We start from the raw sequence: 16589 nt of genomic DNA, 5'->3' as shown, positions 1-16589 counted from the left end.
GCTGGGGGCCGAGCAGGCGGCCGGGGCTCGAGCGCGCCGCCTGGGTGGCTGCGGCTTCGGCAGACAGAGGGTCTCCGCGGGGAGCACAAGCGAGTGCAGCAGCCAGCGGCTTGGGGCTCATTTCGGGATGAAGCAAGCGGCTGCCGCTCGGTTGCTGAAACAGGTCCGACTTTAGTAAGACTTAGGTAAAGGGAGACATTTAATTTTTAAGAAAAAGTTATATTCCAAAGTGATTGATGCCTAGGGCGCGTGTTTGATGCCTGAGCCTGGATACAACTCTAGCAGAATTAAGAAACAAATTTCCACCTAGCTGGGGTGGGGGAGCGGGTAATAGAGGGGGGCAATTTAGAGGTTTTTCATTTTCTAAATGCTTCAATTTAAGCAAACACTTGGGGGCTCCAGGCCGCTGTAATTCCAAAGACAATTTTCTCTGGTTTTAATTTGATTTGCATTTTTTCAACTTTGATAATATTCAATTTCATGGCTGAATACACATGTAAACACTGTTAGGTCCTGTTTTTCACCCCTTGCACCAAACAATGTCGCTTGTCTCACAGTGCCGTGGGAGGTTCCATCCTGTGTCCCAATAATACCTGCAGGTTTCTCCTGAATTATTTTTCAAAACTTATCTCGACTTTGCCTGGGCTCCAGAGGTGGTGAACTATTAAAAAATATCTAAACTACTCCCAGGTGTGGGGAAACCTGCACAAACATTGCACACAGGAAAGGGGGAAAGAAAATAAATTCTTATTCTACATAGAATCTATTCTATTTTTACCAAGAAACATGTTCTATATTTTATTAAAAGTTTTAAATGGTCCAAAAAATGATCAGTATGTTCATTTCCCTCAAAAACATGTTTTAATATGTTTCATATCTAGAAAGACAAACATTGAGAAATACAAAGAAATCGTCTTTGTAAGTAGAGGTTTAATTAACACCATTGAGCTATTTTATAAAACACATTAATTTAGAGGAAAATATGAAGTGAAATTGGATAATTAGGTTTCATCATATCAAAGCTGCTATTTAACAAAATAGCACTGTCAATAACAATGGAGTGAGGATGCTGTGAGCTGCCTGTGAACAGCTGCACCAAAGACCAAGCCACGAGGATGGCGATATGTTCTTCTTTCCTTTCCTCAGGACACAGCATGGACTGCACACTGTGCAAAGATATAGTTGAACTCCATCAAATATACAGATAGGTTGGCACATAATAAATACATCAAGTCCCCAATGCATTTATACTCCATTATAAATTGTACTGGAAGAGGGAACGAGCAAAGAAATGATACGCTTTGTTGGTTTGTCCCAGTGTACCTCGTATAATAAAAGTTATGTAGTGTCAGGAATTATCCCTCATTAAAAAAGAATATTCATTTCCTTAACGTCCATTACTGTGGAATACTCGATACTGTGAACGAGATTTCCATTTGAAATCCTAAGAATTTATAAATTACAATGTTTGTTTTATTTTATAGGATTTTTTTTACCCTGCAGAGCTCATGGACAGAAGTAGCTATTTAAGAAATTAAAAGATAGTAGAGATTTGGCATCTTGGGAAGAATGGATCCAAAAATTAGATTTGTGAGACTTAAAAAACGTTCTTGCTTGAGGCTGGCTGATATTGGAGAACTGTATTTTAAGTTGAGGTGATCTAATTTGAAAAATATTTTTTATCATGTGAAAAGTGTTTAAGCAAACAAGAGAATTCCATTTGAAATAATACAGGCTTTGAAAAAGAAACTTCTTAATTTTTTGAAAATATACTCATTACAGGCTGATTGCGTCGAAAGTGTTCAGGAAAACTCTTCTTTATAATTTGACTTTTTAAATTGAATTTTAAATAATCAATCAGGATTTGTACTAATCTTTTATATTGTGGATGACTGGCACTTATGTCTTTCTATTTATTTCACACAAACAGATGGCAGAACCTGCACGTTCGAGACGATCACTTCAGGGCGAACCTATTTCGAGAGAGAAAGCTAAAGGAGGGGACCTGATTAAAACAGGCGGTCTCTTCACAGACCCGCAAATTATGGACCCTGGGAACCGTCTTCTCCTTTTACTATACGTAAATGGGGATCTTGCTAAGAATCTTAAAAGTGTGATCATCGGAGTAAGTTTGCCAATTTAATTCGCTTTTACCTCCAAAGAGACCTGTCTCGGGGCGCGAGCGGCCGCGTCCAGAGCTGGCGAGCGCCGCCCCAGCCCCGGCCCGGCCCGCGGGCTCAGCCGCCAGGCGTCCCGGTGGCCAGGGCGCTGGCAGGGGCTGGGGCGGACGGCCCGGAAAAGCCCTTGGCCTGTGTTTTAGCCAGGTGGGGACTTTCAGAGGTGGCCCAAAGGGACAACCATTTCTCAGGAGCTTTCCCTACAGATTTAGGAACTTGGGAGGCTATGTCCTTTGCGGGAGACGTGAGTCCTCCCCGGAAGGCGTAGCGCCCCCAAAAGACGCGGCTGCTGGGGGGCGCGGGCGTGGGGGGAGGTTAGCCGAGGGCATTAGAAACAGACCACGGTCTCACTGACCCTTCGTGATTAATAGGAGCCTGAGGGAGGGAAGGAAGGATGTGTGTGTGTGTGTGAGAGAGAGAGAGAGAGAGAGAGAGAGAAAGAGAGAGAGAAAGAGAGAGCGCTGAATGCAAGGGAGAAATCCCTCAGTTACTTTTAGTTGTTTACTGAGCAGAAGCAAAATCTAAACAGCACTTTCCACAATCAATGAAAGGATCGCCTCGGTTCTGCAGTTGAGCTCCCTAAATGAGTCTGGCATTCTGATAACTGCAGGTTAGCACCTGAGATCAGCTCCTTCCCACTGCTCGATGCCGGAAGGAGATAGGGAGGCAGCTTGTTCCTGAGCTCTGGGAAGGGAGAGGCCAGAGGGGGATTTCATTGTCTGCCTGGGTGAATCGAAATGTCCTTTTAAAGCAAAGAAATCAAGAGAGATTGGCCTTTAATTGGCAAACTCTGCTGGTGGGAGGAAAATGGTAATTAAAATGCAGAGTGAACAAAATATAGATTGCATACCTGCCCCCAACTTGCCCCCATAAACGGTCCTAAGATTGCATTCTCCCCTTCTCTTGCAGTCTTTAGACGGCCCAGCACCTAATCTGAGTGTGGGTAACTGTGGCATTCTGGAGGCATTCTCCCCACCTTAGTCTAATGCCTCCATTGTCCAGTTTGGAGTGGGGAGTATGGTTTAATCCAGAACTCCATCCCATCTGAGAGCGTGCCCTAGACATCATCGTGGGTGGAGCTGGCCTTTAGTTGTCCAGAGCCTCCCCCAAAATCCCAAAATGGGAGATGCTAATAAGTCTGCAGGAAATCCCACACCAATAAAAACGGACAGTCCAGGGAACGTATCTTCCAGTATGTTGAAAAGGGGACCTCCACACCAAGTCTGAATCCCTGTTATCAGGAGGGCCAGCGCTCAGTCCCAGGGCCAAATGGCCCCAGAGCCTGGTGCAAGCCAGTGTCAGCAATCATTTGTTTGCACGTCCATGTGCTCGTGTGTAGCTTAGCAGTGAGCACTCAGCTGGGATGGCACTCTTCTCCCAGACTGCAGGCCTGCTGAGTGCTGGGCCACATCTTCCCTCTGTGATGGAGGCAGGCCAGTCTTCCTGGGCCAGCATCCTCTTCAAGGGCAAAGCTCCAGCAGGTGTTTATCCAGATCTGCATTTGTATATAGGTGGAGGGAGGCGAGCTGTGGGGGCTGGCACCTTGCTGTTCCTGCAGCTGGGGTGGGGGCAAGGAGCCCAGCTGTGGGCGGTAGGTGAATTCCAGCTGTGCTGTCACCTGTGCTTCAGGCCACCAGGTGCAGGTCAGGGGGAGGTCAGAGGCAAGACTCTCTCAGGGAAACTCCTGGCCCCTGCTCCAGAATCCCCATTAAGCAACAAGGCTGACAGGCTGCATCACAAGAAATAATTCGGCTATGTGGATTGTTTTAAGCCCATGTCAAGGCATTGTTTCTACCCCCGACATTTTTCTCTTCTCGGGCATTTTCTCTCTCTAATCACAATGCAAGAGCCATCTAGCTGCTCATTCTCTCCCGGTCACCTCCTTCCAGCATTAGCCAGCTGGCCCCTGAAGCTTCAGTGGGGAGGAGTCAGCCCCAGGCCTGACTGAACCTCTGGCCAGCTCTGGAAATTCTGTGTTGTTCCAAAAGAGAAAATAAGAATCCAGCCCGATCCCAGATATGACCCATCCTAACCCCTTCTAGGACAGCGGGTGGGGTCTCTGCCATCCTTCCAAGAAGGACCCTCCCCCCCTACTCTTCTTGAGATTTTCCCATTTCTCTCCAGCCTTCTGCTAACATTGCAGGCTTCCCCCTCCACCAACAGCAGCTCACTTGGAAAACTCGAGGATTCTGGCAAAGGCAGTTCCTACTGCATTGGAATTGGAGAGGTCTGTGCCCAGGGCCATATGAAGCCGAGAGAAGCTGAAAGCATGGTTGAAAGACTTAAGTTCAATGCTGAGTTCTGAAATTGGAGCAGGTTCCCTAGTTTCTCTCGGGCCCAGGCCCATCACCCATAAATTCTGACATTTATGGGGGGTGTTGGGAAGCTTCAACGAGGAGGTCATGTCCATGAAGAACCCCTCACAGGGCCTGGCACATAGGGAACCCCACTCAGTGGTGGTTGAATTGAATACAGTTGTGATAAAGAAAAGAGAGGGAGGGGCCTATCTGGGGGGTGGGAGATGAGGAACACTAAGATGGTAGAAAGAAGGGCAAATTTTTCCAAGAAACAGACTCACTTTTCTGGGTGGAGGGTAAGTTTTCTCAGTCGCCACGTAGTTGAAGTTACAACTTCTGTCTGTGTGTGAACAGCTCAGTTTAACATAGCTCAGAATCACAGACTAAATGGAATATATATGGAGGAATTGGCCTCCTTTATTTTAAATTTCTTAGGTTGGGATTTAGAAAGTAAGGCAAGCAGAGTGGGTCATACATTTTATAGCAGAGCACACACATGTGGACATCCTGATTTCTTTGCTAAAGATGTCTGAGGCCTCCATACAGAGTTCCCTATGACTCAAGTCCTGCCCTGGCTGACGCTTCACCCTGTTCCCTCCCAGAAAATGTCATATAATTATCATTTCCATTCTCCAGTTCTCCAGCCACCCACTTCATGCCTTAGCTCCTCCCGAGGCCCCTTCTCCAATCACTTCCCAAGATCATATTTTTCTACTTTCAAGTAATGCACTTTTAACATTTGTGTTTTCACATTAGGCGCTGTATGCTTTTCTTTATGTGAGCAAAATTTTCCCAATAAAATCCATTGTATAATTATGTCTGCTTTGTGAAAAGACAAGGAATAATGATTTGAGATCATATTTCTAATGAAATAGCAAGTCAAAATTGACATGCATGCAATCAAAGTTCCCTGGGGTCATTACCAACCAACCCTAGTCCAAAAACACTCCTGCTTATCCTTGAAACCTACGTTTTATTCTTTTCAAATAAATGAAACAATGGACAAGCTGATTTACCTATGCAGAAAATCTAGTCGTCTACCATTTAAACAAGCAGAAGTGGAACAGCTTAAGCAAGTCGAACTAGAAAACAGCAAACAGTTCTCCTTCCAAAATTTTAATGTGAATAACACTCCAGTATTTCTCCCTCACACACGTATGTTTGTGATTCTGAAATTTTCCCTCTCAGTTAATTTGATGTGTATAAGTTAAATAAATATGGCATTGCTGGCATGGTCTCCTGGCAGCACAGGGAGTATTACTGCCTGCAATTAGCTTCAGGAGAGAGTTAAACTCCAGGCCCTTGCCCTAATGAGAACCTGAGACCTCTAGTTTGCCGTGAATGAATGTAACTTAATTTGTGTTGCTTCTTTCAGCACTCCCAGCTATCGGTTGTGGTATCTGGCAGTAAAATACCCCCTTCTTTTGAGAGAGGTGTAAAGGGTAAGTCAATGTCTTTTATAGGAACCTGGGAAGGGGGGTGACAGTGACATCTGACCAGTCCATGTCTCATTGGCAGTGAGCTTGGAGCTCTGAGGAACAGCCGCTAATGTGAAAAAGAAGCATACTGTTGTAAAGATGTGCTTGTAACACACCCCTGCCCTCTCTATCTGTCCACGAGAGGAACTTTGGGGGCAGCTTCTTCTGCAGAGGATGTACAAAGAATCTGGAACAGTCTGCAAGGGTGCCGGAGCTGAGGGGGAAGGGAGAATAGGAATCACCTCCAGTCTGGCAATAGGGACCACGCTGGAATGACAGCTTGTAAAAGAAGCCTCCATCAGTCTCCCAGGAGACAGCCGGCCTCAACTTGGGTGTTCCCCGCTTGTTAGCCTCAATCATAATTGGTCTCTCCTCCCATCCCACGTTGTTGGTTTTCTGTGTGTGGCTTTTGGTGTGAGCGTGTTAGGTCATCAACAAACACAATAGCGGGAGGGGGCAAGGGGGGACACACATGATTGTTTTAAAGAAGAAAGGAGAAAAAGGATAAGAGAGTGGGCAGGAAGGCTCTGAACAGAATGGGGAAGATGCCCCAGGATTTAGGCTTCCGAGGCAACCCCTGGTGTGCTGGGGGTGGGTAGAGTGCTCCCTGGGAGTTTTGTCAAAGGAAGAAGCCCACCAGGAGCTGAGGCCCCTGCTGTGCGCCACTGGGGACACGCATCTATTCCGTGCAATGTCTGTTTGCTGGTCTCTGGAGCTGCCTGTAGCCTCCTGCCCACGTCCCGTGCATCTCAGCAAAAAGAATCCCAATCAGTGTGGTGTGCCCCAGAGAGGGTGTGAGTCTGGGCTGAAGGCCTAAAGAGCAGCCCGGAACCCCAGGCGGGGCAGTGTGTGTGTAGGGGGGACACACCAGCACCTTCCGGTCAGCCTTTCTTCATTCATTTTTAAAATCATTTCTCCCGCTGGCCCCATAATTTTTTTCTCCATCCTCATGTTTTCTTTTCTCCTCTTCTCAGAGGAAAACCAGTCCTGGGGGTAGAGGCTATAAGAACTTTGTGACCTCAGCCTGCTGTAAAGCTGAGAAGAGAGATGTCTTTGCACTCAAGGAGGGTGGTAGTACAGCACGTTGTTTTTGCTCAAAAGGGGGCATTTAAAGCTCTGAGACTCTCAGATATTTATTTACCATAAAAAGAACATTTGATGGGGAAGGAAGAAGCAGAAGTGTAATTAAATCAATTAAATCGAGTTGCAAACTTTTGGGGAGTTTTTTCTTGTCTTTTTAAAATTTCACTCACCAACCCTTGGCTGGCCTTGGTTGCCATGGTGCTGCCGCCAGGGTTGGTGTCCAGGTGTCCCTGACCCAGGACACACATTGAGGGTCTCAAATCTTGCTGTTTTGCTACAGCAGAGACAGCGAATTGGGGCTGGTGGTGCTAAGGTGTGTGTCGAGGACTTGGTGCCGACAAGTCTGTGGGCATTAGCTGGCACTTGCTGTTCTGCAACACCGGGGTTGTGGTGACTGGGGGACCCAGAGAAGGTTCCCTTTGCTCGCGGCCTCTTGCAGGGTGCAGATTCACCACCAGAAATGGCCCTGCCAGTTTCCCTGGACAGTTCTGGTCTACACATTCAAGATCTTGTCTTAGAGAGGCGCCCCTCCTAAGCCCAGAAGAACTCCAGACCCCCATGCTCAGAAGGATGAGAAAACCAGTTACCGGAGGTACCTTCAGGTGCCTTCTTGAGCAAACACGTGCCCCTATGCCCTATTAAACCTTTTCTCTTCCTTCTCCTCGCCCCACCCCCACAGTAAAAGGACCCCCAAGCACTGAGGACCAGCTTCTTTTTATAAAGCCAGAGAAGGCGGGCGATAAAGATCAGGCGTTTAAATTGGCCATTTGGAAGATAACATTTTTTCAGCGTGGGTCTTTCAAAACTCGCGCTGATTTAAGGGCCGCGGCTACTCCCACCCAGCTTTCAAAGGCCGGGCACCTTTTAATTGTGCTGGGGAGTGGGCTAGAGTAGGTGACGGCGCCATCAAAGGCCCGAGGGAAGGCTGTGGGGTGACACTGGTCTAATGACAAGTAATTGACGGATTCGAGGCCGCGCATTACCAGCGGAACGGGGAGGTATTAATTATTTAAAAACGATTAGCCTCGCCGTGTGTCCTGCAGGTGTTCCATCTTGTTCAGGGAAGATAACCAGCCACGCGAGCCGGAGCCCGGGCTCGGAGGGCGTCGGGCGCGCTCCTCAGCCGGCCTTGGGCGCGGTGGACAAAGGCGCGCGGCCGGGGGCGCCAGCGAAGGAGGGGAGAGGGCGCCCAGGGTCTTTACACCTGGAGGTGCCCATATAACTGACCCTGTCAATCACCGGGACCGATTTTTGCCCTTTGGGTTCGAGATCTGGTGACTGTGGCACAGATGGGAATAGCTTTCCAGTTGTGGTGGCAGGCAATTTCGAGCCGCGTACTTAGCCGCATCTCCCTGCCTGGCAAAATACCCAGAATGACCCGGCGGACGCGGGCCTCTCATAAGGCCAGTTATCCAGCCTGTAGAGGGAAATCCCCAGTGGGGATGCAGATTTCGGGGGGTGGGGTACCTGGGAAACCTCAGAGGAAAGATACCTTTTTCGCACCCTTCCCTCAGAAGCCGGGGGTCCTGCAGTTTCAACTAGCAGCGTGCAACTACTAGTTTTCCGAGCCGGCGCCTTCCTGCAGGCGGCGGAAGGATGAGGTCGGCTCTGTTCAGTCCTCCAAACTCACGTCCTCCAACACCGCGGCGCGCCCTGCTCCGGGCCAACGCGGCGAGACCGGGGTGATAAACGGCCCCTGGCCGCTTTCTGTCTCTTCCTACCGGACCCAGCCTGTAACCCCAGAACCTCCCGAACCTGCCTGCAGCCAGGCGCGCCTGTACAGAATGGCTAAAAGCCGCCTGTTGCGGTGAGAATGAAAAGTTCCCTCGCTTCTCCACGAGGCGCTGCCCCTCTCCTGCCCCCGAGGGGCGCCCGCCGCAGCGCTGCCCGGGCCTGCGGGCGTCCTGGGGACCGCTGAGACTGGCCTCTGAACCCACGCTCCGGGCTCTGCCTCTGAAGCCGCCCGGTATCAGCACGCCGTTTCCCGCTGACCCGCACTCCAGACTCTGAGGCCAAGGGCGTTCCCCCACCCTCCACCTCCCCACTGTCTTTGGGAAACCCGCGGCCCTGGGATCCAATCCCCAGCTCGGAGGGCTGCAGGGGCCTGTCTTGGCTTCCATTAGCTTAGGGGCCCCACCGAACTCTCCAACTGTGCTCAGAGCCCAGATTCAGTCTGAGTTTGTGCCTCCTCGACCCCTCGTCTTCCCACGCTGTGCCTTCTCAGAAATCGCCCGCACAAAAGGCCACCTCCCAAAGCCCAGGGTCTTCACCAACTTCCCTCCCTCCTCTGCCCGCGTCTAGGCGCCGAAGCCCTCGGAGCGGAGCCGGACTGGCCGGGGGAGGGGAGGCGCGCGGACAGGAGCAGCCCGAGGGACCGGGCGCGGCCCTTGAGCGGACGCACTCCCTACCTGCGGGCGGCCGGCGGCGGAGCGTCCAGCGCGCGGAGGGAGGCGGCCGACTGCTCCGAGCCGAGGCATCCCCGCATTTATTTGAGCTCGAACCAGCGACTGTTGACTTTAGCACACAAAGCAAAGACTTCACTGCCCGCTAGTTTAAAAATGAATATTTTACCAAGATATCGATCAGCGTTATAAAATTCAGTTAAGTACAATGGGATCCTGGCAAAAAAAAAAAAAAAGAAGAATAAAGGAGGGGGGAGGCAATATAATATCTGTGCAAATTTGCTGAAGTGTGACGTGGCATGGAAAGTTTACCCTCCTGGAATTCGGATCTAGAATGTTTTTTTCGGTTGTTTACTGACTTTGTTTATTCACAGATCACGGTTGCTTAAACCGGCGCGCGGACAGCGCGGGGAAAAGGAAGAGAGAGAGAGAGAGAGAAAGGAAAAAAGAAACGCTGCACCCTACAATCCTTAGAATCGGGCAGGCGGGCGGAGGGCGAGCCGGAGCTAGTAAGCTGGGAGCCGGGGCAGGGGGAGGGGCTGAGGACGGAGGGTGAGGGGTGTGTGAAAGACACAAGAAGCGCCGAAAAGCCCCCGAAAGCGCCCCGCTCCCCGACATCCTTTTTATGTATTCGGACAGAACTATATCTTATCGGCCGGGATCAGTGGAGGGGGGCGCGCTAAGTAGTTTAAAACGACCCTCGCACAATGGGCGTGCGATAGGAAACATAGCAGGTTAGGGCAGCGCTTTCTGCCTCCATTGTCCCCCACTCGGCCCCCGGCCCTGCCTCTCGGCTCCTTCGCCACGGGAGCCTTTTATGTGATAATGAAACACATTTCAGGCTGGGCTCACGACGTGTGTGTCCTTGCCAGGGGGAGAGACGGGCCCTGATTGCTGGCTGCGGCCTCCGGATTCCCCCAACCCCCACCCCGCCCCAATTTCTCTTCCTTGTGTTCTTCGGGACAATGTGGCATTTTAAAAAAGGGATTTGGAGGCAGGAGGCGGAGGCGAGGGCAAACCCCCCTCAAGCGCGTGGGAAGACCAGGGTTTGAGGGGACAGAGACCACGCAAGGTGGCAGAGGGCGCACAGAGAGGCGGTCTCCAGGGTTGGGGCGAAGCTGGGACACTCCAGGTCGAGAAGCCCAAGATCTAGTCCCGGAAACAGAAGCCTGGATTTAGGAACCTGAGGCAAAAAGTCCTGGCCTCGGAGGCTGCCGAGGTTCTTATCCACCGAAAGCTAGCTGCGCGCGAAGGGCCCCAAGTGTGTGGGGCCCAGGAGGACAGTGGCTCCTGCCCTCACTCGGCCAGCTTACAGGCCGGCAGATGCCCCCGGCAAAGCAAAAGCCGAGCACCCTTTGCGCACCCGGGCCGGCTTCGCTTCCAGGGTTTCCTGTGTGGCTGGCCACCGATTTAGAGCGGTTAGGCCGTCTGTGGGGAGAGACAGCACGATCTGTAAAAATTTATTCTGGGTCTCTCTTTACACTTTTGGATTTTCCTTTAAAGCCCACAAAATACCCCCTCATCCCCTGGGTCTGCAGCCCTGGCTTGCCAACCTGGGCTAACAGGAGGCAGTGCAAGGACGTCGGTGTTGGGGGAAGGGAGAAGGGAGCAAGTCTGCAGAACTTGAGACCTCACCACCAGCCACCACCACCTGGCCAGCGTGCAAGACACCCCCTTACCTCCTCCTCATCCCCAAATAAGCCTTATTTTTACAAGGAGATTTGGATCATCAACCTGATCGATCCCAATTACAGGAGAAAGCGTTCTAACTGTTCCTCCAGACTGAGTGTCAGAAGGGGTGGTCCCAGGAGCCTCACTTACTCCTGGGCTACAGCTAGATCTACCAAGGTTGTGCGGAACCCCGAAGTGAAGGAGGAGGGTGTGGCAGGGTCCCGAAGTGTAGACAGAGGCCTGCGGCTATAGGATCCAGGCAGAGCTCCAGTTCCACAGGAGGGGAAGGGGTTCCAGAGAAGCAGTGAGGAAGGCAAAGCCTGCACCTGGAATTTGCAAATTCCCTCTGGGCTCAGTGACATGAAGGGAGGCCTGTAATTGGAAATACAGCAAAACTCGCAAGAGTTAGGCTTCTCCGAGAAGCCAGCCCTAGGACCTAACAGATGTCAACATCGCACCTTCACACGGCCCAGGTAGAAAATTAAGATATGTGGTTTTTTCCCCTGGCTTTAAAGATACGTCGGCATCAAACCTATGGAGTGGTCCACTTAGGACTTGTGTGTTTCACTGCACGTAAGATAAACTCAGAATTCAAAAAGTAACCATAAACAATAATGAGATCTGTTTAATGGTGTGATTGCTGAAGAGTTTAGGAGAAGTGTACTAATGTCTGAAATTTACTTTGAAATCCATTTAGAAAAATAAGGTGAATCGACCAGTTGAGGTGTACATAGATTCACAGATATGCGATAGAACAAATACAGTGAAATGATAACTGTAGGATCTGGGCAATGGGTACAGGTGTGTTTTCTGTAAAATGTGTTCAACTTCAGTATGTCTAAAAATTTTAATAATAAAATGTTGGTAAACAGCAACCACCACCCGTCCCCAAAATAAAATAAAACCTGCAACCACCCAGGATCTCCCTCCCTCCATTTTTGAATAATTTCCAGAGCTGTTCATTTTTTAACTCAGACAAAGGGAAAACATTTTGAAGATTCAAGGGATAAAACCGGCAATAACACTTTAATATAGATTTGTGGAACTCTGGTCCTTGCAGCCAGAACACACATTTATAAGCCATAAATAAAGCACACAGAAACCATAAGTTAATCAGACCCCAGGCCTGCACGTCACCGTGTCGAGAATGGGAATGCACTGTGTTTCTTTTTCTTGGTCATTTACAACAGACCCTTACATCATTTGTTTTTCTCTTTTTATACAATAGTACAACTTTCTGGTTCTCCGTTAAAACTACATTGCTTTACACTGAGTCACAAAAGTTTGTGGGGTTATTGTGTTTGTTTGTTTTAATAAAGTAAGACTTCTCTGCAACAGCAGTAATGGAGAACAAGAAGAACGAAAATCAGAATTCGCAGATGCTTAAAGAAGCAGGTGTCTACACAGTAGTGGAAACCGAAGGCTTTTTTCTTTTTTTGATTTTATCTTTTTTCCCTTTCCCTCCTTATATAGAATGATAGATATCAGTGTGGCCCATCTGTTAGGGAGGGAAAAGCTGCAGAGAGTGAGGGAGACAGCTGTCCTGGGGAGAGGGGTGTAATGGATTTCTTCTCCCTTGCGTGTCTCCAACACCCCTTCCTTGAAGTCTCCAGCCTACTGCTTCTCTCTCTTGTCCTTGTCCCAGGCTAGCAGGGCGCCTGTCTTCTTAAGAAGAGTTCATAATGGGCCGGGAGTACACCCCCTGGTAGTAGGAGGTGTCTGCGGCCAGGGGCGAGGCGTCCAGGCCTGCTTTGTTCGTGACCGGGCCCATGGCCAGGCTTCCCGGCATGGGGGAACCGTAGCCCGGGTAGTGCATCACCTGTTCGTAGGCCTTGAGGTCCATTTTGTGGGGCTGGTGGTGGTGGTGGCTGTGGTGGTGCTGCTGCTCCGAGGACATGAGGTTGTTGATGGAGAAGGGGTGGTTGAAGGCGTAGTGGTGCTCCGGCTTAAGGTGGGCCTCAGGCGGCAGGCCAGGGTGATGGGGAGGGCCCAGCAGGTGGGCCGCGGCCTGCTGCTGCTGCCCCGGCGACGGCGCCGGCTCCGGGGGGCTCAGCGTCGCGGCCGGGGTCGCCTTCAGCTCCCCGAGGCCTCCTCGCTTGTGCTCCTGGCACGGAGAGGAGCTCGAGTGGGGCGACTCGGCGCCCCCCGGAGTCTCGGAACCCGGCCCGGCGGCCTCCCCGAGCTGACCCTGCGAGGCCTGGGCCCCCGAGGCCGCCTTCTTGCCACCGCCCGTGGCGCCCGCGGCTTCCTTCAGGGCCAGCTGCTTCTCGCACTTGAAGCGCTTCTGGCGGCGCAAGTAGCAGCCGTTCTCAAACATGTTGCCCGAGTCGGGATGCAGGGTCCAGAAGGAGCCCTTGCCGGGCTTGTCGGGCGAACGGGGCACCTTGAGGAAGCAGTCGTTGAAGGAGAGCGAGTGGCGGATGGAGTTCTGCCAGCGCTGCTGGTTCTGCCGGTAGAAGGGGAAGAGGTCCATGATCCACTGGTAGATCTCGCTCAGCGTCAGCATCTTGTTGGGGCTCTGCTGGATGGCCATGGTGATGAGCGAGATGTACGAGTAGGGAGGCTTGGCGTGCGTGTAGCTGCGCCGGTACGTCTTGGGGTCGCGCGCGCGGCTCAGACCCGCCTGCCCGTACATGGGGCTCATGGAGTTCATGTTGGCGTAGGGGGCCAGGCCGCCCATGGCCCCGGCCGCCTGCCCCCCGAGCGGGCTCAGGCTCGGACTCAGGTGCGGCCCCATGCCCGCCACGCCAGCCGCCCCGGCCGAGCCGCCCATGCTGGCCATGGCGCCCGCCCCGGGGGACATGCCGGCCAGGGACGGGCTCATGCCCGCGCCCACGTACGACGACATGTTCATGGAGCCGGCGCTCATGTTGCCCGAGCCGCTGCCCATGGCGGCCGCCGACATACTCATGTACGTGTTCATGCCGTTCATCCCCAGGCCGGCGTTCATGTTGCTCACCGAGGAGTAGCCCTGCGGACAGAGCCCCGGGAGGGAGGCGCACAGCGTTAGCACCGCGGCTTGAGCCGGTCCTGACCTCCCACCCACCGGGCTAGCCCAGGCCCCCGCCTCCGGGGGGGCCTCTGGAGAATCCTTCCCTTGCCCGGCCCCGGCCGGGACAGAGTCCCTTTTCCCCAGAGCGCGCTGTGATCGCCCTTGGGGAGGTGGCGACCGGGCTGCTGCTCTGTGCATGCGGCAGGTTCCTAGCCTGTCTGCGCCTCGCTCAGATTCTAAAACAGGGTGCCCTGGAGCACCCCCAAGCCAGACACCTCAAATGCATCTCCCCTTCCCAGAGTCTCCCCAACTCTCTGGCCGCATACTGAGTCGGCGCCACGGCCCGGCCGAGACGCCACATCCGACCCTAGCGAGCAACCTGTGGGACACCGCGTAGGGCGCCCCAGGCGGCCTCAAGCGGAGAGGGTCCTTCTCGGTTCAGCCTTCCTCCCGGGACCCCACCCTTGGCCTCAGGGGAACCGAAACCCAGTGCCTGCGCAGAGTCTGGGGCCAGCCGGAGGCAGTGAATGGAAGGATAAGGAGGGGACCGCGAACTGAACTACACGCGGCTGGGCTTTGCAGCCACAAACTTTCTTCCTCTTTGTCCCTAGTCTCTGACTCTTTGCCTCTACCTCTGCCCCCAACTCCTAACCACCTTCTCCTCTCCAGCTCCCCACCCCCTCGCCGGCCGACCTCCCACCCCTCCCCAGCCGCGCGCTGCCAAACATAACTCTGTTAGGATAGTGCGTGGCTCGGCCACGAAGAGGATTTGGAGGCGCCGCAAGTCAATATTTGATCACAAAGTTAATATTATCTCAAGGCTAACAGTGTGTCGTATAAAAAAGAGACCCATTTGAATCGAAGGAGGGTGGAAAAGGCGGCTGCCCAGAGCGGCTAGGGGTGGGGGGGCGGGTGCCGGCGAGGGAAGCAGTCGAGGTTGGGGAAAAGAGCGGACGCCGCCACCCCGCTTCCCCCTGGAAAAGGCGAGTGCCTACCTCGGGCTCGGCATAGTAGCTGCTCCAGTCGGACGGCTCGTGCCCTTCCATCTTCACCGCTCCCAGCATACTGGAAGCCGAGTGCATGGCAGTTTAAAATTTAACAGCCACAACAAACGACCAGCAATCACCCCCCACCCCCACCCTCTTTAAAAAAAAAAAAAAGTCAGCCAAGGCACCGTCCCCTCCCTCCCTCTCTCCCGCTCCCTCTCTCGGCTCCACTCCCTCTCTCTCCTTCGGCCGGTCAGAGGCGGTAGTTGGAAGTGGGCGGGAGGGGTGAATCTCGGGAGGAGGGGGCCGGGGACGGGAGGAGGCCGAGCCCCGAGCCCCGCTGCAGGGAGCGCCCGTCGCCGCCGCCGGCGCGCTCGCGGGCTGCACGGTGGAGGCCGAGGCTGGCAGTGCCGAGCTGCCCGGAGGCGGCGGGAAGCGCGCGGCGCGGGGGCGGGTGGGGGGGTGGAGAGAAGGAGGAGGAGGTGGAGGAGGAGGTGTGGACCGCGGAGCGGACAAGTGCCGCAGTGACGTGGGCGGCTGGTGATATAGCGCGGCGCGCCGGCGCGGGCCTCCAATCCCCAGACCCGGGCAGCCCATTTGAATAATCAGCTCACACCTAGGTGAGAGGGAGCCTCGCCGGCGCCCGCACCTGCCCGCCGCCGCGCCCGCGCGCAGCGCCGCACCACCGAGCGGGCAGTGGGCGCGCGCTCCCGGGTGGAGCCCCCTTTCCTCCCGCGCCCGCGGGGAGTCCCCGGGGGAGGAGGGACCTGGGAGGAAGGCAGTCCCGGGAGCGCCTCAGGGTTTTGACCCCCCCGCCCTGTGCCATAGCGCCGGGCGCCTGGTGCGCCTATCCGAGGGGGCGTTCGGCCTCCGGCCCCCTTTCTCCTCTGCAGAGTCTTATAAAAGACGTGTTTATCCCGAGTTTCTTCTTTCTCAGCGCTCATTCCCTGTCAAAACAACAGGACGGTGACAGCCAATTTGCAAAGCGCTGCCGTATTTAGAAAAACTGTGTACACACCTTTAACTCGCCCGCCGCGGCTCCTGGGAGGCTCCTCCCTGTCACAGTTACGGCCCGGAGCGGCTCCGGAAGGCGCGGGGCGCCTGGTCTGGCCGCCTCGGCTTTGTGCCTCCTCGGAGCCCGGCCTCCGGCGACCGCCGAGGGGCCGGCCGGCTGGCAGGAGGAGCAGCGTCCCGGCGCCCGGCGCAGGGCGCACGCGGCCCCGCCGGCTGCAGCCGACGGTTGGGAGCCTGCTATTTGTCTCTGCCATTCAGACCTGCCTGTTTCAAGGTTACTTTTCAGTCACAACCGAGGTGCCCACAGCATTTCGTAACTAAAACAAACAGGGCAGGAGATGGGGCGGGGGGGGGGGGGGGGGGGGTGAGGCGGGAGGAGAGAGAGGAATAAAAGAATCAATAATGGGGCACATGGAATCCACTTCAGGAGGGTCTCTGCCCCCTCCGCTTTCGTGAGGGGCTGTTTTGTAAGAATTAGAAACCCTAGCA

General features: G+C 53.5%; 1 protein-coding gene across 14 annotated transcripts in view; it reads right to left on the bottom strand.

Moving 5' to 3' along the window:
• The window catches only part of FOXA2 (forkhead box A2), a 40928-nt gene extending 24543 nt beyond the window's left edge, over positions 1-16385 (bottom strand). For 13 of the 14 annotated variants that reach the window (XM_070485473.1, XM_070485486.1, XM_070485475.1 and 10 more), the window contains exons 1-2: positions 15096-15251; positions 9444-14079 (exon numbers count right to left, since the gene is read on the bottom strand). In XM_070485473.1, the coding sequence (XP_070341574.1) occupies positions 12775-14079; positions 15096-15182 (1392 nt within the window). In that variant the 5' untranslated portion in view covers positions 15183-15251 and the 3' untranslated portion in view covers positions 9444-12774. Of the gene's footprint in view, positions 1-9443; positions 14080-15095; positions 15252-16104 lie in introns of those variants that run through there. The other variant, XM_070485487.1, reaches the window with a different exon arrangement.
• Between the last annotated feature and the right edge of the window lie 204 nt (positions 16386-16589).

Source organism: Equus asinus, chromosome 15 (genome assembly GCF_041296235.1).
Source record: "Equus asinus isolate D_3611 breed Donkey chromosome 15, EquAss-T2T_v2, whole genome shotgun sequence".
Classification (NCBI taxonomy): domain Eukaryota; kingdom Metazoa; phylum Chordata; class Mammalia; order Perissodactyla; family Equidae; genus Equus; species Equus asinus.
Note: the sequence above shows the minus strand (reverse complement) of the source record. Positions and strands in the feature narration are given on the sequence as shown.